At 73.8% G+C, this 22,075-nt stretch overlaps 5 protein-coding genes and 1 long non-coding RNA gene across 6 annotated transcripts; all 6 read right to left on the bottom strand.

The window, feature by feature from the left end:
• Positions 1-192: 192 nt before the first annotated feature.
• MRPL9 (mitochondrial ribosomal protein L9) lies at positions 193-1,973 on the bottom strand. Its single transcript, XM_082780933.1, has 6 exons — positions 1,839-1,973; positions 1,570-1,729; positions 1,221-1,345; positions 1,029-1,082; positions 716-817; positions 193-489 (listed from the first exon to the last, which is right to left on the bottom strand). Exons 1-6 carry the CDS (start codon positions 1,920-1,922, stop codon positions 208-210), a joined length of 807 nt encoding a protein of 268 aa, XP_082637059.1. The 5' UTR covers positions 1,923-1,973; the 3' UTR covers positions 193-207.
• A 557-nt stretch (positions 1,974-2,530) lies between these two features.
• On the bottom strand, positions 2,531-3,074 carry LOC309888561. Its single transcript, XR_014319158.1, has 3 exons — positions 3,022-3,074; positions 2,770-2,864; positions 2,531-2,661 (listed from the first exon to the last, which is right to left on the bottom strand). It is a non-coding gene; the product is annotated as an uncharacterized lncRNA (long non-coding RNA).
• A 75-nt stretch (positions 3,075-3,149) lies between these two features.
• On the bottom strand, positions 3,150-6,598 carry TDRKH (tudor and KH domain containing; the record flags this gene model as incomplete). Its single annotated transcript, XM_082781034.1, has 11 exons — positions 6,465-6,598; positions 5,893-5,999; positions 5,594-5,804; positions 5,054-5,193; positions 4,691-4,967; positions 4,246-4,412; positions 3,970-4,142; positions 3,717-3,781; positions 3,472-3,611; positions 3,232-3,369; positions 3,150-3,164 (listed from the first exon to the last, which is right to left on the bottom strand). The coding sequence occupies exons 1-11, from the start codon at positions 6,580-6,582 to the stop codon at positions 3,150-3,152; spliced, it is 1,551 nt and encodes a 516-aa protein (XP_082637160.1). The 5' UTR covers positions 6,583-6,598.
• Positions 6,599-7,036: 438 nt separating this feature from the next.
• Positions 7,037-10,919, bottom strand: RORC (RAR related orphan receptor C; the record flags this gene model as incomplete). The annotated part of the gene is made up of 9 exons (XM_082781033.1): positions 10,840-10,919; positions 10,560-10,701; positions 9,782-10,156; positions 9,295-9,416; positions 9,081-9,213; positions 8,482-8,589; positions 8,281-8,391; positions 7,663-7,772; positions 7,037-7,192 (listed from the first exon to the last, which is right to left on the bottom strand). The coding sequence occupies exons 2-9, from the start codon at positions 10,570-10,572 to the stop codon at positions 7,037-7,039; spliced, it is 1,128 nt and encodes a 375-aa protein (XP_082637159.1). The 5' UTR covers positions 10,573-10,701; positions 10,840-10,919.
• Positions 10,920-16,248: 5,329 nt separating this feature from the next.
• Positions 16,249-18,537, bottom strand: LOC309888548 (acyl-coenzyme A thioesterase THEM4-like). Its single transcript, XM_082780934.1, has 6 exons — positions 18,322-18,537; positions 17,485-17,644; positions 17,242-17,392; positions 16,883-16,993; positions 16,653-16,777; positions 16,249-16,406 (listed from the first exon to the last, which is right to left on the bottom strand). Exons 1-6 carry the CDS (start codon positions 18,394-18,396, stop codon positions 16,348-16,350), a joined length of 681 nt encoding a protein of 226 aa, XP_082637060.1. The 5' UTR covers positions 18,397-18,537; the 3' UTR covers positions 16,249-16,347.
• Positions 18,538-19,491: 954 nt separating this feature from the next.
• On the bottom strand, positions 19,492-21,264 carry S100A10 (S100 calcium binding protein A10). Its single transcript, XM_082780945.1, has 3 exons — positions 21,194-21,264; positions 19,824-19,992; positions 19,492-19,728 (listed from the first exon to the last, which is right to left on the bottom strand). Exons 2-3 carry the CDS (start codon positions 19,953-19,955, stop codon positions 19,567-19,569), a joined length of 294 nt encoding a protein of 97 aa, XP_082637071.1. The 5' UTR covers positions 19,956-19,992; positions 21,194-21,264; the 3' UTR covers positions 19,492-19,566.
• Between the last annotated feature and the right edge of the window lie 811 nt (positions 21,265-22,075).

The following is a 22,075-nucleotide window of genomic DNA, read 5'->3' as shown; positions in this document are numbered from 1 at the left end:
GGGGGGGGTCAGGACGGGGGGAGCCCCCCCCCCGCGACCTGGGTCCGGCCCCCTCAGAACCCCCCCGTGTGGCTTTGGGGGCTCCTGGGGGCACGGGGAGAGATCCCAGGGGACACAGGGAGGGGCTCTCATCCCTCTAGGTCACCGGGATGGGTGTGTGTCCCCCCCCCAAAGAAAATCAGGGCATTCCCCCCCCCAAAAAAAATATCAGGGCGTTCCCCCCCAACCCCAAAATGGGGGCACTCCCCCCCAACACACCCTGCCCATGCTGGAGGTCGGGTGCTGCCATTTGGGGGGGGGGCACCCAGGCAGCGCCAGACCACCAGCACTGGGGGCAGGGAAGGGTTTGGGGGGGGTTGAGGTTTTTTGGGGTGGGGGAGCCCCACCGGGACCCCCCCCACTCACCGTCACGTCGCACCAGTACTCGCCCCACCTGGTGATGGGCTCCGGTGGCAGCCGCAGCGCGTGGGGGGGCACGGCCACACGCAGCTGGGGGGGGGGCAGGGGGTGAGGGGGGGGCAGCACCGGGGGCCGTGCCCCCCCCCACGATCCCGTTAACATCTGAGCCCCTCAGAGCCCCGTCCACCCCTGCACCCCCCCGGGCACCGGCCTGGTGGAGCTCGGGGCCTCCCCCCACGGCTCCGTTTGCACCGGGGGGGTGACGGGGGGGGATCTGGCCCCCACCGGGGGGGGTGCAGGCGGGGGGGGCACTCACGTTGCGCAGGAATTGCCGGGCCACGATGTCGGGGGTGAGCTCCCAGCGGACGTTGTTCTTCATCCCCACCTCCAGGCGGCAGCTCCGCAGGAACTGCAGGGTCTGGGGGGGGGGCACGGGGGGGGCAGGGGGCGCCGGGGAAGGGCACGGGGGGGGCACGGGGGGGGGCAGAGGTGTCAGGGGGCAGTGGGGTGGCTCCCAGGGGAGCCGTCCCCGGGGGATGGAGGAGCCGGTCGGGGCTGGGGCTCTGTGCTCTGAGCCCCCCCGTGCCCCTCCATGCACCCCCCCGTGCCCCCCCCCGCCCCCCCCTCACCTTCTCTCCGCTCTGTGTCTGTGTCACCTCCGTTGTCCCGGCCTCCTGCTGCTGCTGCGGGGGGACAGGACCGAGGGGAGGGGGCTCAGGAGGGGGCCGGGACCGGGACCAGAGCCCCCCGCAGCCTCTCTGCACCCGGACTGGGGCTCGTTACCGGGGTTCCCGGGGGGGGGGTTCCCGGGGGGGCCTCACCTGCCGCTCCTCCTCGAACAGCCTCTTGTTCTCGGGGGACGCGTACACGGCCAGCCCCTGCGGCAGGAGCTTGTTGCGCCCCAGGGACTTCTTCACGAGCACGGTGTCACCGCGGGTCCCCAGCCCTGGGGGGCGGCGGCGGGGTCGGGGGGGGGCAGCCCGGTGGGGGGACCCCAACCCCCCCCCGCGGGGACGCCCCAAACCCCGCCGCACCCCGGGAGCGAGCCCCAAACCGGTCCCGGGGCCGCAGCCGGGCCCCACCGGGGGGTTCGCGGCTCTCGGTAGCGGCACCGGGACCCCCCGAGCCCCCCCCGACCCCCCGGTACCGGCCCCCTCCCCCCCGCCGTACCCTGCACGGCCCGCGTGAGGATGAGCTCCAGCTCGGCCTTGGGCAGGTGCTTGCCGTCCTCCAGCAGCCGGTACACGCGGTGCCGCCGGGGGTGCAGCCGCGGCGCCCGCCCCTCGCGGCTCAGCGGCACCGGCCACCAGCGCTCCACAACCACCGTGCCCTGCGGGGGGGGGAACCGGGAGGAACGGGGCGGGACGGGTCAGGCCGGGCCGCTCCCAGCTCCCCCCCGGCCCCCCCCGGCCCCCCCCCCGGAGCCCCCCGGCCCTCACCCGGCCGTGGCTGAGGCTCAGGGCCCGGCTCAGGGCCCCGCCGGCCGCCAGCCCGCGGCCCCCCGCCGCCACCGGGCCCAACATGGCCGCCCCCAGCCGGCGCCGCGAGGACCCCCGAAGCCCCCTCCGCGGGGCTGCCCCGCCGCGCGCCTGCGCCCAGGGAACAACGCGCCTGCGCAGAACGACCCCGCCCCCCCACACACCGGGCTGCTCGGCGGGGCGCGAGGACCCCACTGGGGGCTGCCCGCAGAGCGCCTGCGCCCGGTGCCGCCCACGGGGACCCCGCCCACCCCGTCCCGGTTCCCCCCGGTCCCGGCGGGGGAAGCTCCGGTTCGGAGGCACCGTCACACCCCGGGGCTACCGGGACCGGGGCCGGTGCCGCCCGGGGCAGAGCTCTGGGATGGAGCCGGTCCCGAGGGCCCGGCCCCGCACACCCCGGGACTGCCCGGTACCGGCTGCCCCCCCCCCGGGAACCCAGACGGGCAGAGCCCGGCGCTGCCGTCCCCCGGTGGCACCGGTTGGGGCCCGGTGGTAACGGGGGGGGAGGCTCAGGAGGCACCGGGGCCCGGAACCGAACTTTATTGAACCGAATCTGCCCCCGCCGCACAACGGGGCTGGGGCAACAACAACAAAACGCAACCGAACGGAGCCCCCAATGGGCCCGAGGGGGGGCCTGTGGCCGGGACCTCCCCCCCCGGGCCCGGGGCAGCACCGGGGGGAGCCCCCGCAGCCCCGGGGGGGGGTTGGGGGGGGCCGGCATCGATCCCCGCGGCCCCGAATTCTCCCTGGACCGCGGCTGCCTCCGGGGGGGGTGCCCCGAGCCCTGGGAGCGAGGAGAAATTGGGGGGGGGGGGGGTGAGAGTGCGGCCCCCCCGGCTCAGCCCCGCACGGGGGCAGCAGGGGGGGAACGGGGCGAGTGGGGGGAACCCACCTGAGGGTGCCCGGCCACCTCCTGCCCCCGGGGGGGTCACGGGGAGCTCCCCTCCGCCACCGGGACAGCACCGCTGCCGGACACGGGGCCGCCTTCTGCAGAGAGGGGGGTCAGAGATGGGGCCCCCCCACCCCGGAACCCCCCACCCGGGACCCGGGACCCCCCCACCCCAAAGCACGGCCGGGGCACACCCCGGCCCCTTCTCCTCCCCCCACCGGGGACCGGGGCCAGCCCTGCCCGGTCGCTGCTTACCCGGGGGGCTGAGGCAGGACGGGGTGGGGGGTGCCGGGGTGGGGGGCTCCTCGCTGGGGCTGCCCCGGGGCTCCGGGAGGTTCTCCAGGGAGGCTCCGGTGCCGTCCTCCTGCACGGGAACAGCCCCGTTACCGGCCCCGGCCCTGCTTGACGGGGGGCTGAGCACACCGGGACCCCCCCCAGCAGCCGCCCCGCCGCGGGTCCTCTCACCGGGGTGGTCTCTGTCCCCCACCGCAGTGCTTCATCCCCTGCCGCCTCCTCTTCCTCCCACTCCTCCTCCTCCTCCTCCTCCCGTGGCCGTGGCGCAGCGTGGCCCAACCGCACCAGCTCCGCCGCGACGTCGAGGTCCTGGGGGATGAGAACGGGGGGAGTTTGGGGTCAGGGGACGAGGAGTTTGGGGCTGGGATGAGGAGTTTGGGGTCTGGGATTTGGGGTCGGGGTCAGGCTGACCTCGTGGCTCAGGGAGATGTGCGGCCACGTGCGGGGTCCCCGCCGGCCGTAGCTGCAGATCCTGGCCCGCAGCGGCTTCCAGCGCGCGCAGTGCGTCAGCTGCTCGAACGCGTCCAGCGCCGCCTCGGCCCACTCGGTGCCTTTGGGGGGTTTGGGGGGGGCCCCACGGAGTGGGGTCGGGTCACGGACCCGGACCCGGACCCCTCGGCCTCCCCCTGTCCCCGCCGTGCCCCTTCCCCACTCACCCACGGGCGCGACGCCGGCCAGGCTGCACTCGATGGCCTGGAAGGGGAGGCTCAGGAAATCGCTCCTGGGGGGGGGGAAATAAACCAGGCTGACCCCAAGCAGCCCCCCTGGGGGCTCCCAACTTCCCAGGGCTGCTGGGACCCCCCCCCCAGCACCCCACAGAGCCCCCTCCCCAGCAGGGTGGCCACGAGACCCCCCGAGGGCTCCGGGGGGGCGTCGAGGGACCCCATCCCCGTGCCTCCCCCCACTCACCGCAGGGCTCGCAGCGCACCGGGCTGCGCCTCGCCGTTGTCCCCAAAATCGACGTAGTACAGGTCCCAGCCGCCGCCGGGCAGCGCTCCCAGCACCCGCGCCCGGTACCAGGCCCCGTCGGCCCCGTACGGAGCGGCCACGATGTCCCCGGCCTGCACGGCCGCCGGCTCCGCCTGTGGGGACGGGGAGCGATGCACCCCACGGGGCCGGGGCGCGTGGTTTTTTGGGGGGGGGGGGGGGTGCAGGGGGTTTGGGACACCCCCCCCGGGGTCTCACCGTGCGGCCGCTGCCCTCGTAGTAGCGCGACATCTGCGCCGTCAGCTGGTCCAGCTGCAGGCTGCGCTCCCCCACCAGCTGCACCCAGAAGTGTTCGGGGTTCTCGGCGGCCGAGACGTAAACCTCCAGGGGCTCGGCCGCGGGGAAGCCGAATTCGGGGCTGGGAACTGCGGGATGCGGGACGGGAGCCCCCGGGGGGGGTCCCCAGGGGGAGCCCGGGGTGAGCGAGGGCAGGAGCTGAGCCCCGCATCCTGCCCAGGGATGCGCCCCGGAGCTCCCGGGGGACTCGTGCGGCTCCCACTGAGCTCCCCAAGTGGGACCGGGGGGCACCGAGCCCCCCAGGGACACTCAGAGGGGTCCCAGCACCCCGCAGCTCCCCCCAAGCCCCCCCCACACCCAATTCCCCCACTGCAGCCCCCCTGGGATGAGGCACCCCGTCTCCTACCTTCGAATTTCGGCACCGCCACCTCTGCCCCCACCGCCAGCTCCTCCGGGGCCTCGCTCTGCCCCCCCGGCTCCTCAGGGGGCCCCTCACCCAGCAGGGCAGCGACGCCCCCGGGCCAGCCCCCGGCTCCATCCCCGTCCCCGTGCTCGGGGGGTGCCGGCAGCGCCGCTTCCCTGCGGCTGCCCAGGGGCTGCTTGCGGTGGCCCCGCGCCGCCGCCGCCCGGGCCAGCTCCTTCCGAAAGGCGTCGTCCTCCAGCAGCTTCTCCACGATCAGCTTCTGTGGGGACGGGCACGGGGATGGTTGGGGGGGGGCCGTGCCCGTGCCACACCCGGGGCCGCCCCAGCCCCGCGGGCCCCGCTCACCTTGGCGGCCGCCACCTCGCGCCGTGTCCCCGAGAGGCGGATGAGCCGTGTCGGGGCCGTGCCGGCCTCGCTCCTGCGCTCGCACTGCACCTTGGCCCCCGAGCTGAGGCAGATGCTCCGCACCGTCTCCCCGCCGCGGCCTGCGGGGACCCCGGGGCTGGGGGCTGACACCGCCTGCAGCCCCGGGACCGTGGCTCCTGCTCCCCACGGAGGCTCCAGTCCCATAGCCCCCAGTCCCATATTCCCTGGTCCCATAACTTCCAGTCCCGTAGCCCCTGGTCTCATAGCCCCCAGTCCCATAGGCCCCGGTCCCATAGCCCATGGTCCCATAGCCCCCGATCCCTTTATCCTCTGGTCCCGTAGGCTCAGGTCCCATAGCCCCTGGTTCCCTTCCCCTCTAGTCCTGTAGCCCCTGGTCCCGTAGCCCCCGGTCCCTTATCCTCTGGTCCCACAGCCCCCAGCCCCACAGCCCCCACCCTGGTGGGAAGCAGCGGAGCCCCCAGCCCCACTGCGTGTCCCCGCGGCGGGGCAGTGCGGTACCGATGATCCTGCCCACGGCCGTGTGGGGCACGCGGAGCTGCTCCAGCACCGGGACGCTGTCGGCCAGGACTCGGCGCACGGCGGCCTGGGCCCGGCAAACCTGGCCCGGGGACCCCGCGATCAGCAGCAGCCGCTCCGCGCCCCCCCCTTCCTCCTCCTCCTCCTCCTCCTCCTCCTCCAGGGCGATGCGCGCCCCGGTCTCCTGCCGGAGCTGGGGGGCACCGGGGGGGGGGTGTCAGCCCCGGGGGGGCCCCGCCGAAGCTCCCCCAGCCCCCCCGTGCCCCCCGCCCGGTGCTCGCCTTCCTGATGGTGGCTCCCTGGCGGCCGATGAGCGCCCGGACGGCCGCGCGCGGCACCCGCACCTCCGCCTCCAGCTCCTCGGCACCCACGAAGGTCGCGCGGTCCTCTGGGCACCGGGGGGGGGGGGGCAAAGGGGGGGTCACCGGGGGGAGGGGGGAGCCCCAGGGGGGGTCTCCAAAGGGGAGGAGGGTCCCCAGGGGGAGAGGGGTCCCCAAAGGGGGGCGGTGCCCAAAAGGGGGGGGTCTTCAAGGGGAGAGGGGGTCCCTAAGGAGAGGGGGTCACTAAGGGGGAAGGGGGGGGTCACCAAAAGGGAATGGGGTCCCCAGAGGGGGGGGCAACAGGGGGACCCCAAAAGGAGGGGAGTGCCTGGGGGGGGGGGTTCAAAGGGGGGATCCCCAAGGAGGGGGTCCCAAGGGGGGGGTCCCCAGGAGGGTTCCCAAAGAGGGGTCCCTTGGGGGGTCCCCAAGGAGGGGTTCCAAAGGGGGAGTCTCCAAGGGGGGTCTCCAAAGGGGGGTCCCCAAGGGGGGTCCCCGAGGGGGGTTCCCGCCGCCCGGGGGGGTCCCGCACGCACCTCTCCCCTCGCGGTACCGGCGGTACACGATGTAGAGCACGGCGGCGCCCGCGGGCAGCCCCAGCAGCACGGCCGCCTTCTGCAGCCCGCTCAGCCCCGGCCCCCCCCGCGCCGCCATGGCCCCGCCCGGGGCACCGGGACCGGCACCGGGGGGGGGGTGGGAGCCGCGCCCGCTCTGCTCCCGCTCCCCGCTCCCCGCCGCCGCCAGCCCCGCCCCCCGCCCGCCCCCCCGCCAATCAGCGCGCCGCTCCGCCCCCGCCCCGCCAATCGGGAGGCAGGGGGGCGAGGAAAGGAGGCGGGGCCGCGCACCTGCCTCGGAATGAAGCGGCCAATGGGAGGCGCGTGGGGGCCCCGCCGCAGCCAATGGGAGAGCAGCTGGGGGGGCGAAGGCGCGTGGGCCCGCCCCCAGGGCTGGGGCGGGGCGTGGGGGGGCCCCACGCGTGTCCCCCCCCCCGGTGCCCCCCCCGTGCCCCCCCCCCCACGCGTGACAGACCCCACGGCGCCGCCGTTTCCCCCCCAAATCCTTTATTAGCCCCCGGGGGAGGGGGGTCCCGGGGGGGTCCCGGGGGGGCTCAGCGGGGGCCGGGGGCGTCGGCGTCGGCGGCGAAGAGCTCCCGGTAGAGGGGGGGGAAGGCGGCGGGCAGCGCCCCCGGGTGCAGGCGGCGGAAGGCCTGGAGCTGCTCCACGTGCTGAGAGCACAGCGCACGCAGGCGGCCCGCGGGGGGCAGCTGGGGGGGGGCACGAGTGTCACCGGGGGGGGTGGGGGGACACCCGGGGGGTGACCGGGACACGGCACACGCGGACCCCGTGGGAGCCGCTGGGGCTAGGAACGGGGCAGCCCCCTGTGGTCACCCCTATGGCCGGGCACCCCCCACGGCACCCCCCAACCCACAGCACCCCTCTGACCCCCCCCATGACACCCCATGTCCCAGGACACCCCCCCCATGGCACCCCTCTGCCCCCCCAACACCCCCTGACACCCCACGGCACCCCCATGGCACCCCTTCAACCCCCCCCGACACCCCATGTCCCACCACCACCCCCAACAACCCCCCCCCATGACCCCCCCATACCCCACGGCACCCCCCATGCACCCCACAACACCCCCATGCCCGTGCCCCCCTGTGCCAACTCCAGTGCCCCCCTGGTGACCCCCCGGTGCCCCCCCGGCCCCCCCAGGCCCCCCCTCCCCACGCACCCTGGCCAGCAGCCCCTCGCGGTGCGTTTGGCGCAGCAGCAGGCGGAAGGCCACCTCCAGGCGCCCCCGCAGCCGCGCCACCTTCGCCTGCTCCTGCAGCCACGGGCGGTCTGCGGACACGGCACCGGCACGTGGGGGCGGGCGGGGGACGGGGGGGGACCGGGGGGGGGACAGGGTGAGCATGGGGACGGGATGGGGACAAAGAGGTCTGGGACAGGGACGGGGCTGGTGACAAGGATGGGGACAGGGACAGGATGAGGATGGGGTCGGGGTGGGATGGGGTTAGGGTGGGATGGGTGTGGGGACGGGATGTGGTGGGCAGAGGGATGGGGGTGGAGAGGGACAAGGATGGGGACAGGGACAGGATTGGGACGGGGACGGGGCTGGTGACGAGGATGGGGACAGCGCTGGGACCATGATGGGGTGGGATGAGCGCAGCGATGGGGACAACGGGACGGGGACAGGGACAGGGATAGGGACAGGGATGGGGATGAGGACCCCACAGAGACCACACTGGGGCCAGGACGCCCACCCCCACCACCCAGCACCCACTTTGGGACAAAAGGGCAGGGATTTGGGCAAAGGCTGGGGGAGGTTTGGGGGGTGGGGGGCCCTCACTGGCGTTGACGAGGACGATGGCGCAGAGGAAGGCCACCTCGCTCTCCGAGAGCCGCAGCGCGCACAGGCTCTGCGCGAAGTCGAAGATGGAGCCGACGAGCTCGTGGCAGCCTGGGGGGAGCCCTCGTCAGCGGCCCCCCCGGGGGCACGTGGCACCCCCCCGCATCCCCCCCGTGTCCCCCCCGGTGTCCCCGTCCCTACCCAGGGACCTGAAGAGCTCGGTGCCCGCGTACTTGCCCTCGAAGAGCACGGTCCGGTTGTCGGGGTTGAAGGCCCGGCACATGCGCACCAGCACCACCTCCATGGCGCCTGGGGACGGGGACGGGGATGGTGGCACCGGGGGGTCCCGAGCCAGGGCCCCGCGGTGCAGTTTGGGGGCGGGGGTGCCCCTGTGGCAGCAGCCCTTGGGACTGCCACCTCCCCGGGGGACCCTGGGGACTGTCACCTTCAAAAAGGGACCCTTGGGGACACCACCACCCCAGGGGGACCCTTGGGACTGTCACCTCCCAATTGGGACCCATGGGACTGCCACCTCTCTACTGGGTCCCTTGGGGACTGTCACCTCCCTGGGGGACCCTGGGGACTTCCCTCTCCCCAGCGGGGTCCCCGTGGCCCCTGGGTGCTCTCCCCACCACCCTGCTGGGACCAGCGCACCCCATAGCACCCACCGCCACCCCCCGTGCCGGGACCACCCCATCCCTGGGGGACCACCCTGCCCCAGCAGCACCGCGGCAGCCTGCAGGGACCGTGTCACCCATGGGTGCTGGGGGGGGGTCCGGGGGTGTCCGTGGGGGCCGTACCGGCCTTGAGGAGGACGATCTGGTCGTTCTGGCACAGCTCCATGAAGCCGCGCAGGCGCTTGGCGAACTCCACCACGTGCTGGATGGCCTCGGTGAGGCGGCCGGCGCAGCGCTCCCACATCTCCTGCATGGGCTGCGGCCCCCCCATTCCGTCACCTCGCGGCTCCCCCCACCCAGCACCCATCACCCAGTGCCCCGGGGGGGGGGGTCCCACCTTCCTCTGGTAGGCGCAGATCTCCTCGCGGCTGAAGGTGTCCCAGCGGCGCTGCTGCAGCTCCTCGGCGCGCGGCTGCGAGGTCTCGCGGTGCGACCGCAGCACGTCCTGCGCCAGCAGCTCTGCGGGCACCGGGGTGGTGGCAGGGGGGGGGGGCACGGCTGGGGGCAGCCCCCCCATGGGGATCCATGGGGACCCACGGGGCCGGCTGCCCCAACACTGAGCACCCGTGGGTGCCGGCTCCCAGCAGTTTGTGGCACCCAAGGGTGATGGGGCCGGGTCCCACCACCACCGAGCACCCATGGGTGATATAGCCAGGACTCCCCAGCTTGTGGAACCCATGGGTGATAGGGCCGGGTCCCAGCAACTTGTAGCACCCAAGGGTGATGGGCCCAGCTCCCCCCACTTTGTGGCACCCATGGCTGACGGTGCCAGCTCCCACCACCCCCAAGCACCCAAGGGTGCCAGCCCCAGCCCGGCGACTCACCGATCTCCATCCCGGAGCACGTGGGTGACTCCAGGCTGCTGCCGACGTCGGGGCGCGGGCACAGGTCGGGGCCGTCCCTGTCCCTGTCCCTGTCCCCGTCCCCGTCCCCATCCCGGTCCCGGTCCCGCGCAGCCCCCTCCCGCCGCTCGCCCTCCGCCTCCGTGCCGGGGCTGCAGGCGGCCCTCCCCTCGCAGGGCCCGGGGCACCCCGGGGTGCCGGTGGGGGGCAGGGGGTGGCCGCAGCACCCCGGCAGCCCCAGGGCGAAGGCGGCGCCCCCCTGGGCCGCCCGCTCCCGCTGCCGCTGCTCCAGCTGCTGCTGCACCTCGGCGTGCAGCCGGTCCCGCTGCTTCTTGGACATGCGGCCGAACTTGACGGCTGCGGGGACACGCGGGGACATGTGGGGACACGTGGGGACACGTGGGGACACGCGTGGGTGCGTGCCCCCCCATGACCCCCAGCCCCACATAGCCCCGGCACCGCGGCTTTCCAGCCCCATGTGCGGGGTCCCCGGAGCCCCGTTGCCTCCAGATGCCCCCGGCCTCCTTCCCCGGGGGGGCAAATGGGCCCTGGGGTCCTTGGGGGGGTCAGGGGGGAGCGGTGCCGGGGGGGCACCCAGCAATGGGGGGGCACCCAGCAACGGGGGGGACCCTATGATGGGGGGGACCCTATGATGGGGGGCACCCAGCTATATAGGGGTGCACGCAGTGATACGTGGGGGTGTCCCCCTATTGCTGGGGGGGGGTTCACATTTGGGGGGGGGCTCGGGGGGGTCACCCACCGTCGCGGGACATGCCGAGGCGCAGGCACTTCTGCAGGCGGCAGTGCTGGCAGCGGTTGCGGCTGGCGCGGTCGATGGGGCAGTTCTGCTGCCGGCTGCAGGCGTAGCTCAGGCTGCCCTGCTGGCTGCGCCGGAAAAAGCCCTGCACCGGGGGGCACCGCCACGGGGGGGGGGGGGTCACCAAAAATACCGGGGGGGGGGGGGTCAGCACCACGCCGGGGGGTCACCGTGGTGCCGCCCCCAGCACCCCCGGTGTCCCCTGTGCCCGCAGCGCGCTCACCTTGCAGCCCTCGCAGGTGATGACGCCGTAGTGGATCCCCGAGGATTTGTCCCCGCAGATCTTGCAGGGGATCACCTCGATGTGGGCTGCGGGAGGGAGGCAGCGCGTGGGTGCCCACGGCCCCCCTGGGCTCACGGGGTCCCCATCTGCCACCTATGGGACCACCCCGTGCCACCTGGGCGCCCAAGTGCTCTCCCTGGGGCTCCCGTGTCCCACGGGGAACCACGTGTCCCCAGCAGGCACCCAGGGCATCTATAGGTTCATGGGGCCCCTATGGGATCCCAGGGCCCCTGTGGGATCCCACGGCCCCTATGGGTTCAGCTGCCCCACGTAGGTGGCTCGCAGGTCCCACGTAGGCTCCATTGTCCCCAAGGGCCTCACGTGTCCCCACCGGGCTCACGTGTCCCTCGTGGGTCCGCGTGTGTCACCGCGCGGGCTCACGTGGCCGCGGTGGCCATAGGTGCTCCCTGCGGGCTCACGTCTCCCACAGCCTCGCCTCGCCCTGTGGGTTCCCGTGGCCCCACAGGGCTCACGTGGCACTCACGGGTTCCCTCGCTGCCCAGAGGAACGCACGCGGGCCCTATGGGCTCCCACGGTCCCTATATGATCCCACGGTCCCTATAAGCTCTCATGATCCCTATAGGCTCCCTTGGTCCCTATAAGCTCCCACGGACCCCCATTGGCTCCCACAGACCCTCTATAGGCTCCCACGGTCCCTATATGCGTACGTGTCCCTATAGGTGTACGTGTCCCTCGCGGCTCACGTGTCACCCCAGGGCCTCACGTGGCACCCCAGGGCTCCTGCGGCCCCTCTGGCTCTCACAGCCCCCCCCCGGCCTCAGATGTCCCCAAGGGGCTCAGCCCCACCCCACCCCCCACCATGGCCTCCCGGTGCCCCCCGTGTCCCCCCCAGGGTGGGCCCTGCAGGGCGCGGGGGTCCGGGGGGTGCCCGGGGCCGGCGGCTGCCGAAACCACAGCGGCAGCGAGCGCCGGCGAAGCCACAACTGGGACACGGCCCCACCTCGCAGGAAGGCGCCCGCCGCCCGCCACGGCCCCGCTGCGCCCGTGGGGCACCCCACGGAGAGGGGGGACGGGAGGGGGCGACGGGGTGGGGGGCACACGGGGATGGGGACACTCAGGGATGGGGACACCAGGGTTGGGGGACACCGGGGTGGGCGATGGGGACACCCAAGAATGGGGACCCCCAGGGATGGGGACACCGGGGTGGGGGACACTGGAGCCACCAGGGGTGGGGGCGCCGGGGACAGGGGCTGCCCCAGGGACCACAGATGGGGGACACTGGGCTGGGGGTGCTGGGGGGCACCAGAGGCTCAACCCTGGTGACACCAGAGCCAAGGGGACACTGCGAGGGGGACGGGGGGAGGGGACACGACCCCAGGCCCAGGGGGTGCCCCAGACCCCGCCAGCCCCCAGTGCAGGCACCAGGAGCACGGCTCGTTAACGAGGCCTCGTTAGCAGCACCCGCAGCCCCAAAGCCCGGTAAGGGCGATGGGGATGGCTCCGGTCCCCCAGAGCCACCGGCTCGTCACCCACGTGTCTGCTCCTCACACCTTGCACACGCGTGTGCACACTCAAGGAGAGCCGGGCACACCTGGGCACACCCCTGCAAGCTGCTGCACGCTCGTGCGCTTGTGCAAGCTCACACACGGCCGTGCCCACACACACACACACACAAAGTGCTCGCACATGTCACACACACTTGCACACGCTGCTACCCGCACACACACACACACTTGTGCACGCTTGCACGCGCCGGAACACGCCCGCCAAGGCTCGTGCACGCTCCTGGGCGCCGGTGCACGCACGCACACGCACACCTCTTCCTCCCGGGGCCGAAGCCGCTTCGTCGGCTTTTTCCACCCGACCCAGTTTTGGGGCCGGGGGGGGGGGGTGGGGAAGGCCGCCCTCGCATCCGGGGCTGGGCACCGGGACCCCCGCGGCGGCGGCGGCCGGAGGGGCCCCGGGAATTCGGGGCTTTGACTCAGCCGGGCCCGGCGCCCGCATTACTCAACGGTGCCGGCGGCTGCCAGGAAGCGCCGTTTCGGTGCCGCTCCTGCCGGGAACCGCCGGCGAGAGGTCGCCGAGGTCTCGCCCGGCCGCCCACCCCCCAGCACCTGCCCGCACCCGCTGCTCCCACGGCGCCGGCTGCTCCCGGCACCCCTGGGTGCTCCCTGGCACCCTGGGGACCCACCGGCACCACCAGCGCTGCAGGGACCCTACAGGACCTGTGAGCCCCATGGGGACCTGCTGGCATCCACCGGTGCCACTGGCACCCACCGAACCCTGCGGGGACCCAGGGGCACCCATGGGCCCCGTGGGGGACCTGGTGGCCCCGTGGGGGATCCGGTGGCCCTGTGGGCACCCGCTGGTGGCCTTCAGCCCCCCAGGCACCAACCAGCACCCAACAGTCACCCATTAGTCCCTTGGGGACTTGCTGGCTCCCAGTGAGCCCCACCGGCACCCAGTGAGCCACACGAGCTTCCAGTAAGCCCCAGCAGCACCCAGTGAGCCCCAACAGCACCCAGGGAGCCCTACTGGCACCCAGCGAGCCCCACCAGCTCCCACTAAGCCCCACCAGCTCCCAGTGAGCTCCACCAGCATCCACTGGCACCAACCAGCCCCATGGGGACCCACTGGTCCCTGTGGGCACCCAGTGACCCTGTGATGCGGGGGGTACCTCGGGGCCGGGCTCCCACCCCCCAACAGCGCAGCGCAGCCCAACACGTCACGGCAAAACACGCCGTGCCACGGGCCAACACGCCACGGCACAGGCCAGCGCGTCACGGCACGGGCCAAGACACCGTGACGCAGCGGGAAGTGGCTCGGGCAAGGACCCGGAGCCCCGGGACCCCCCGGGCTTCCACCACGGCACCCCCGGGACCCCCGCGCCCTCCCCTCCGGCGGGGGTCCTGCCACCCGCTGGGCGGTGACTCAGCGGTGGCGGCCGGGTCCCCTCCGCCCCGGGCCAGACGCGGGGGTGGCACCGGCGGCGGCGGCAGAGAAAACCCCGGCATGGGGCCGCTGGTGGGGCCGCGGGGCCCCCATGGGTTCGTGGGGCCCCCCTTGGGGACGCGGAGTCGGGGCAGCTGCACCCTCGGCGTCCCCGGTGCCGACGGAGCGGGGACCGGGGGGTGGCCGGGGAGCGGCGGCGGGGCCGGGGGGGTGGTGGTGGAGGCTTTGCGCCCGTGCGGGGCTGCGGCTGCTGCCCGGAGCCACCTGCGTGTCCCCGGCCCCGTCCCCGTCACCTGCACCAGCCCCGTGCACCTGCCGGCACCGACCACATCTAACGCGCGTGTGCCCGGCCCCACAGGTGCGGGGGGCACCCATGGGTGCTGGCGGTGCTGGGGCGCGCGGCGCCGCCGCCGCAGGGAGGGGAGGGGGCTGCCGGTGGCCGCCACACGGCTGGGACACGCGGCAACACGCGTGCACCCCCCGACACGCGTGCACACGCTGCTTAGGTGTGTGCAGGGACACGCTGCGGTGTGCACACGCAGCAGCACACATGCACATGTGGCAACACGGCAGCACACGCGTGTGCACAGCCAAAGTGTGCCCCGGAGCACGCTGTGGGGGTGTGATTGTGCCGACACGCTCGTGTGAGCTGCACAACCCGTGTGATGGCAGCACCCGTGGTGCACGGGGCACTGCTGGCTCACAGCGCTCTTGTGCTTGCACAAGCATGTGCACGCTCCTGTGCACGCTGCCATGCATCTGTGCACACACACGTGTGCTCACACACACACACGCCTGCCTGCACACTGCCCCTGCACACATCCATGTTCCCGTGGGGCACACTCACCGTGCACACCCCCAAAATGCTTCCTCCTGCTTGCACGAGCACCTCGCTGTGCCCACACGCGTGCACACACACACGCACACCCCCCGTGTGCCCACACCCAGCTTTGCCCCCAGACTCTGTAGGGCTGCGTGCACACGCGTTCCCTCTCCTGTTCCTCCACACTTGCACACGCACAGAGCTGCCCCAACACACTTGCACACGCGTGCCCACAGCCATCAGCGTGCACATCACAAGCCCACCCTCTTGCACACACCCCACACCCCTTTGCACGCTCTTTGCTCCACCAGCTTGCACACGCACACCCTCCATGGTCCTCCACAGCCGCACACACGCATGCACTCCCCGTGCATTGCACACTCACACACTCACACTCACACTCACTCGTGCAGGCTCCTCCAGCTTGCACGCACACACCGCTGCTCCCCAAGCACCCACCTCTTGCACACGCTTGCACACCCCCCTCCTTGCACACCGCAGCACCCACCCTGCTGCTCCCACCTGCACGCACAGCTCTGTGCACGCACACGCGTGTGCTCACCCCGCCCAGCTTCCCACGCGTGCACCCCCTCTCTGACTCCCTTGCACGCCCGCAGCCCCCGGCCCGCCCGCGCCCCCCGCCCGCAGCCCCCCGCGCGGGCCCTACCTCGCATGGCGGCGGCGGCGGCGCGGGCGGCGCGGTGCCGGGCGTTATAAGGGCGCCGGGGCCCCCCCGGCATCCTGCCCCCCCCCCCGGCATCCTGCCCCCCCCGGCCCCACGCACTGGAAATTTCCGACTTTCCACGGCGCCGCGGGGGGGAAACTGAGGCACGGGGGGGAGGGGGCGCGGCTGGCCCCAACCCCCCCCACCCCGCGACCGCTCCGACCCCGACGCGCCACGGGGGGGGGGGGCCGCGGCCACGCGCGATCCACGGGACCCCCCCCCACGGGGCACGCGGCCGCGTGGGGTGCCGAGACCCCCGGCCGCGGGGGGGAGGCGTCGGGACCCCCCCTCCCCGCCGGGCTGCGGGGGGGGCGCCCGTGGGACCTGCGCATCCCCGGGGCGCCCACGCGTGGGGGATGCCCGTGGGGCCCCCGCCGGGTCCCCGATGTGCGAGGGGGGCGTGGGGCTCGCCCGTGGGGGGGCCGCGGGGCGCCACGAGGGGGGCGGGGGGGGGGGGGGGGCGGCCACGCGTGTCCGTGTCCGGGGGTCCACGGGGGGCGCCCGGCCCCGCCCACTCCCATCGTAACCACGCCCACTCCGCATAGCCCCGCCCACCCGTACATAACCACGCCTACCCCCTCCAGGCCCCGCCCCGTGTCCCTGACCCCGCCCACATCCTCAGGCCACGCCCACCGCACCACCTCCCCCGGGCACTGCCCCTGCCCCACCCACAGCCCCGGGGCAGGGGGGACACGGGGGGGGGGACAGGGACAGGGGATGGGGGCCACAAAATGGGGCTGGGGACAGGGGAAGGGGGCACAGGGTCAGGGTCAGGGCCAGGGTCAGGGTCAGGGTCAGGCCCCGCGGTGCCGCCCCACAGCGCGATGCCCCCGAACCCCACAAAAGCACCAGGAGCCGAGGCCGTTGTTTGTTGGCTGCCAGCGCTCTGATCCGGGGGCTGCCACCAGCAGCGGGGGGGACACACGGGGGACACGGGGACACCCCTGCCCCCCCCCCATCCCACCCCCCCACGGGTGGGGCCACGGCGTCACCGGGTGCTGCAGGCGGGCCGGGGGGACTTGGTGGTGTCCAGCTGGATGAAGAGCCCTGCGGGAGAGAGGGGGGGGTGGCAGGGCGGGGGGGGCACTGGCACAACCGTCCCCCACCCCTGTGGTGCGTGGTGGTGGCAGCGGGTGGCACTGGGGGGGTGGCAGCAGGGCACCGGCACCCCCCCCCGTGTGCCACCCGGCATCACCCTGAGACGGGTCCCAAGGGTGCGGGGGGGCTCTGCGGGGAGGCTTTGGGGCTGGGGGTGTCGGTGTCCCCGTCCCCCCGGTGCCCCCCCGCCCTCACCGGTGGCCTTGGCGTGCAGCGTGTCCCCCGCGGCGCCGCGCACCTCGCAGGACAAGAAGAGCTTGCGGCCCTCGCGCCTGTCCACGCGGCCGTCCACCAGCACCACGGAGCCCAGCGGCACGGGGCTGCGGGCACAGCGCGGGGTCACGGCACGGGGGGGGGGACACACGGGGGGACACCCCCACACATGCACACAGTCCCCGTCACCGCGTCCCCGGGGTGCCACTCACGCCAGGAAGTCGATGCTGAGCTGGGCCGTCATCACCACCCCCGCGGCGTCCAGGGCGCACGTCCCCAGCGTGGTGTCGATGATGCTGGCGATGGCACCGCCGTGCGTGAAGCTGCGGGGACAGGGGCGAGGTCGGGACGGGAGGGGACAGAAGGGGACAGGAGGGATGGGATGGGATGGGGCAGGAGGGGATGGGGCGGGAGGGACGGGAGGTGATGGGATGGGACAGGATGGGATGGGACGGAACAGAACGGGATGGAACGGGATGGGATGGGATGGGACGGGATGGGGCAGGAAGGGACAGAATGGGACAGGAGAGGCCAGGAGGGGACATGTGGCGCTGGCACCGGTGGCACCTACCCGGGGTGCCCCTCGAGGTATGGCCCCAGCTGGCAGAGGCAGAGCACGCGGCCGCTGGCGCTGTGCAGGAAGGTGACGTACTCGAAGCCGGCGCCCTCGGTGTCCAAATTGCGCAGGAACAGCCGCGTCCCCGTGCCCTGCCCCACCGCCACTGGGGACACGGGGACGCGGGGACGGTGAGGACGGGGACCCGGGGGCGCCCTCCCCTGCCCCCCCCGCCGCCCCTCCCCGCCCGGGCGTCACCTGGGAAGTGGTCGACGACGTTGCGGTAGGAGGGGACGCGGCGCCAGGAGCCGTCGGCGGTGCCGCGCAGGAGGCGCTCGTGGTGCTCCCGCATCGCCACGCTCCAGCTCCCGTTGGGCACCGCCAGGTCCTGAGGGGACGCACGCCCCGAGCAGCGCGCCTGGGGACAGGGGACGGGGACAGGGGGAGACGGACAGGGGGACAGGGGACAAGGGGACGGGGGGACAGGGACATAGGGACATGGGGACAGGGGGACGTGGGGCACAGGGCAGAGGGGTCACGGGGACATGGGGATACGGGGACAGGGGGACAGGAGGATATAGGGACACGGGGCACAGGGACATGGGGATATATGGCCATGGGGACACAGGGACAGGGGGACACACAGGGGGAGGAGTGGTGGTGACAGCGGGGTCAGCGCTGGGGACACTCCAGCTCTGGGGAGCAAGGGGACTTCGGGGTGGGTCCCCAGTGGGGCATCCCCTCTGTCCCCATGTCCCCACCCCGCATGCCCCGGTTGCTGCCCCTTGTCCCCACCCCATGCCCCATGTCCCTGTGACATGACCCCGTGTCCCCACCCCGTGTTCCACACCCCACGTCCCCACACGTCCCTACACGTCCCCATGTCCCCACCCCACGTCCCCACCCCATGGACCTGTGCTCCCCATCCCATGTCCCCGTGTCACGTACCCATGGCACCACCCCGTGTCCCCACACGTCCCTACATGTCCCCACGTCCCCACATGTCCGCATCTCCCCACCCCCTGTCCCCATGACCCCATGACCCCACCCATGACCCCATGACCCCCCACCCCCCGGTCCCCGTCCCCCACTCACGGTTCCCGCGCCCCGGGGCCGTCCCCGTGCCCGCAGCGCCCCGGCCACGACCCCGCGGCCCCGCCACAGCCACATGGCGCCGGCGCTGACGTCACGGCCGCTGAGGGAGACCCGGCGCTGACGTCACAGGGCCGCGGCGGTGACGTCAGCCCGGCTCGGCGGAGCTCCCGGCGGCTCGGGGGTCAAAGGTCAGCGCGGCGCCCGGTGCCCCCTGACCCCGTGACCTTCAGCGCCCCCCGCCCCGCCCCCACCCGCGGCTCCCGCGGCGCCGCGCGACCTCCGGACACGGCGCCCGCCCGGCCCCGCCCCGCCCCCCGCGCCATCTACATCACAGGGAGGGGGCGTGGCCAGCGGGAGGGGGCGTGGCCAGCGGGAGGGGCGGGGCCTCGGCCGCTTCCGTAGTGCCCGCGCGCCCCCGCCCCGCCCTGGGGGCGCCTGGGGGGCTCCGGGGGTCCCTGGGGGGTCCCTGGGGGGTCCCCGGGGTCCTCCCGCCCCCACCCAGCCCCCCAGGGACCCCCCCGGGGGCCGGCGCTGCCCCACAGCTCCCCCCGGGGTGCCCCGCACGGCTCCGTGCTGCCCCCAAGGGGCCCCGCTCGGCTCCAGCCGCCCTACGCGGCCCCTACCGAGCCCCACAGCGCCCCACAGAGCCCCTGGGCTCCCAGGGCAGCCCCAGAGAGGCCCCACAGACCCCACACAGCCCCGTGCAGCTCCTCTGGGCCCCACGCAGCCCCTATGTGGTCCCACACGGCCCCTAATGTGAACCCCTACAGCCCCTATGAGATCCCCCACAGCCCCCATACATCCTCGTGCTGCTCTCAGCAGCACCACAGCCACCCTACACAGCCCCACACACCCCTCACAGCCCCACACACCCCTGTATGGCCCCTACAGGTGACCCGTACAGCCCCGTACAGAGCTCCACAGCACTCCCAGCCCTGTGTGGGCCCTATAGACCCCCCACACCCCCGTCCAACCTCCATAGGTCCTCTCTAAAGCCCTGTACGGCCCCCGAAGCCTCCACCCCACCCCTCTGGTTTACTACGGGCCCTACAGACCCCCCCACACCCCCCCACCGCCCCATTAGGACCTCACACAGCCCCGTAGGCGAGACGGGGACACGAAGGAACCGGGGACCCCGGGGGGACCCCACAGAGGGAGGCAGCCGCGGTGTCATACAAAACAGCTTTATTGGGGGCCGGCGGGGGCCGGGGCGGTGCCGGGGGGGGGGGCACCGGGGGGGGGGCTTCACTTCCTGCCCTTCTGCTTCATGTGCACCACGAAGTAGTCGTTGCAGGCGATGGTGAGCCCGGCCACCAGCGAGAAGAAGCTCTGGAAGCCCACCTTGCCGTCACGGCACTGGTCCAGGTCCTTCATGATCTTGTCCAGCGCCATGGGGTCACGCTGGTTCTGCGGAGGGGGCGCACAGCCAGGTCACGGCCCTGTCCCCCCCCAGATTTATTTTCAACCCCCCCATAGGATTTATTTTTTCCCCCCCCTCTCACCTCCAAGAAGCCGGGGAACTCCTTCTCCATCAGCACCCGCAGGTCCTCCTTGCTCAGGTGGTTTTTGTCCCCCGCGTACTTGTGGAAGGTGAACATCAGCGTCTCCATGGCCTGCTCCATCTGGGACGGCATGGCTGCGGGGGGGGCTCCGGGGGGGCTCCTGGGGGTTCTGGGGGGGGGCACAGCAGCGCTCAGCGCACACCCGGAGCTTTCCACCCGGGTGACTCAGCTCCGGGCAGCGGCCGCAGGGTGGGGCCCGGGGGTGGGGGGGGTGGAGAATGGGGGGGGGGGGGGGCGTGCTGTGGGTGTCCCCCCCCCTCGTCCATTTCCCCCCCCCGTTATAGGGCACCCTGGGGAACCCCGGCGTCATGGGCTGGCTGAGTCACGGGGGCGTTTCGGTGCCTCCTCCCTGGGTGGGGCTCAGCCCCCCCCCCCCCCTTGGATTCCCCACATCTGGGGGGGGGACACACCCCATGCAGCCCCCCCTGCGGTTTTGGGAAGGGAAGCAGAGATTGGAGATTTGGAGGGATGTGAGCGGGTTCTGGGGTGCCCCCAACCACCGCCGTGACCCCCCCCCAGTCCCAGCTCAGCTGCAGGGGACCCCCTGGTGTTGTGGGGGGTGCGGGGGGGTCCCAGCTTGGTTTTGGGGACCCCCCCGCGGTTTGCGGCGTGGCCCAGGAGCTGCCCGCCACCGGAACAGGAACCAGCCCAGCCCTCGGGGAAAAACGGGGGGGGGGGGCACCCTCTGCACCGCAGGACCCCCCCCAGGGCCCCCCCAGCCCAGGCTGAACCCCCCCGGGGGCAGCAGCGCTGAGGGGGGGCTGCAGCCTCTTGGGGAGGGGGGGGGGACACCCCCCAGGGCGCCCCCAAACTTTATGGGATATTGGGGGGAGTGCCCATGGGGGGGGAGAGGGAAACCCCTTCTAAAGGGGGGGCAGGATTGGGCTCCCATTGAATGGGGGGGGCAAAATCGGGTCCCCCCCGATGGGAAGGGCGGAATGGGGGGGTTCCTCTAGGAAAGGGGGGGTCCCCTACAAACAGGGGGTCCTCTAGGAAATGGGGGGGTCCCTCTACGAACGGGGGGGGTCCGGATTGGGGGCTCCCTCCAAGAAAGGGGGGGATCCTCTAGGAAAGGGGGAGGGGCAGGACTGGGGGTCCTCTAAGAAACGGGGGGGGGTTCTAATAAAAGGGGGGAGGGGGCAGCATTGGGGGCAACACCGCCCCACCCGGGGGCTCCCCCCCAAAATGAGGGGTGCGGGACCGGCCCCCTCATAGAGCGGGGTGCAGGACCCGGGGGGGGGGGTGGAAGATTTTGGGGGTGTCCCTCGGGACGGGGGGGGGGGGGGGACCGGGACCGGGCCGGTACTCACCGGGCGGCGCGGAGCGGGGCAGTGGCGGGGAGCGGCGCCGCCCGGGATAGGCACGGAGGGGGCGGGACGGCCCCGGGGGGGGGTCCGGGTGGGGGGGGGGGCAGGGCCTCGGGGTGGGGGGGGGCTGAGTCAGCCGCGACCCGCCCGGCCCGGGCCCGGCCCTGCCTGGCACCACCCTGGCCTTGGTGCCCCCCTCCCAAAAAAAAAAAAAAGCGCCCCCAACCCCCCCCAAAAGCGCCCCCGACCCCCCCAAAAAGTGCCCCCCCAAGAGTGCCCCAGACCCCCCCCATTCTGTCCGTCCATCTGCCCCCCCCCCAATCCGTCCTGCCCCCCTCCCCTCCTGCCCCCCCCACCGGGTACAGGGACCCCCCCCGGGGCCACCCTGTCTGAGCGCACCTCGGCACGATGGGGGGGGGCTGGGGGGGGGATTAGCGGGCGCAATTAGCGCTAATTAGCGGCCCCGGGGCAGCAGCGGGCGCGTGGCGGGGCACGGGGCCAGCGGCCGCCCCCGCAGCGCCCCGGGGAGCTCCCGGTGCTGGGGCGGGGAGGGCACGGGGGGGGCACGGGGGGGTTATTGGGGGGGGGGAGGGCATGGGGACCCCCCCCGGGGCCCTGCGGACCCCAGGGGATAAATGGGGGGGGGGTCCCGGGGGGTGCAATGGGCAGGGCAGGCGGGGCCCCCCCGCACCCATGGGTGCTGGCGGCCTCCCCTGGCACGGGGGGAAGGGGGGGGCCTGGGCTCGGGCCCCTCTCGCTGGGGGGGGCTCCTCCAGGACCCCCCCTCCCCAAAATGCCCCCCCCATGTGCCCCTCCCCACCTTCAGCTCCCCCCCTCACCCCCCCCATACCCCCAGGGCCGGAATTCCCCAGCCCCCCCCCCAGT

The sequence above is a fragment of the Aythya marila genome, assembly GCF_965140915.1.
Source record: "Aythya marila genome assembly, chromosome: 29".
Lineage (NCBI taxonomy): Eukaryota > Metazoa > Chordata > Aves > Anseriformes > Anatidae > Aythya > Aythya marila.
The sequence above is the reverse complement of the archived record's forward strand: the minus strand, read 5'-3'. Positions and strand labels throughout refer to the sequence as shown.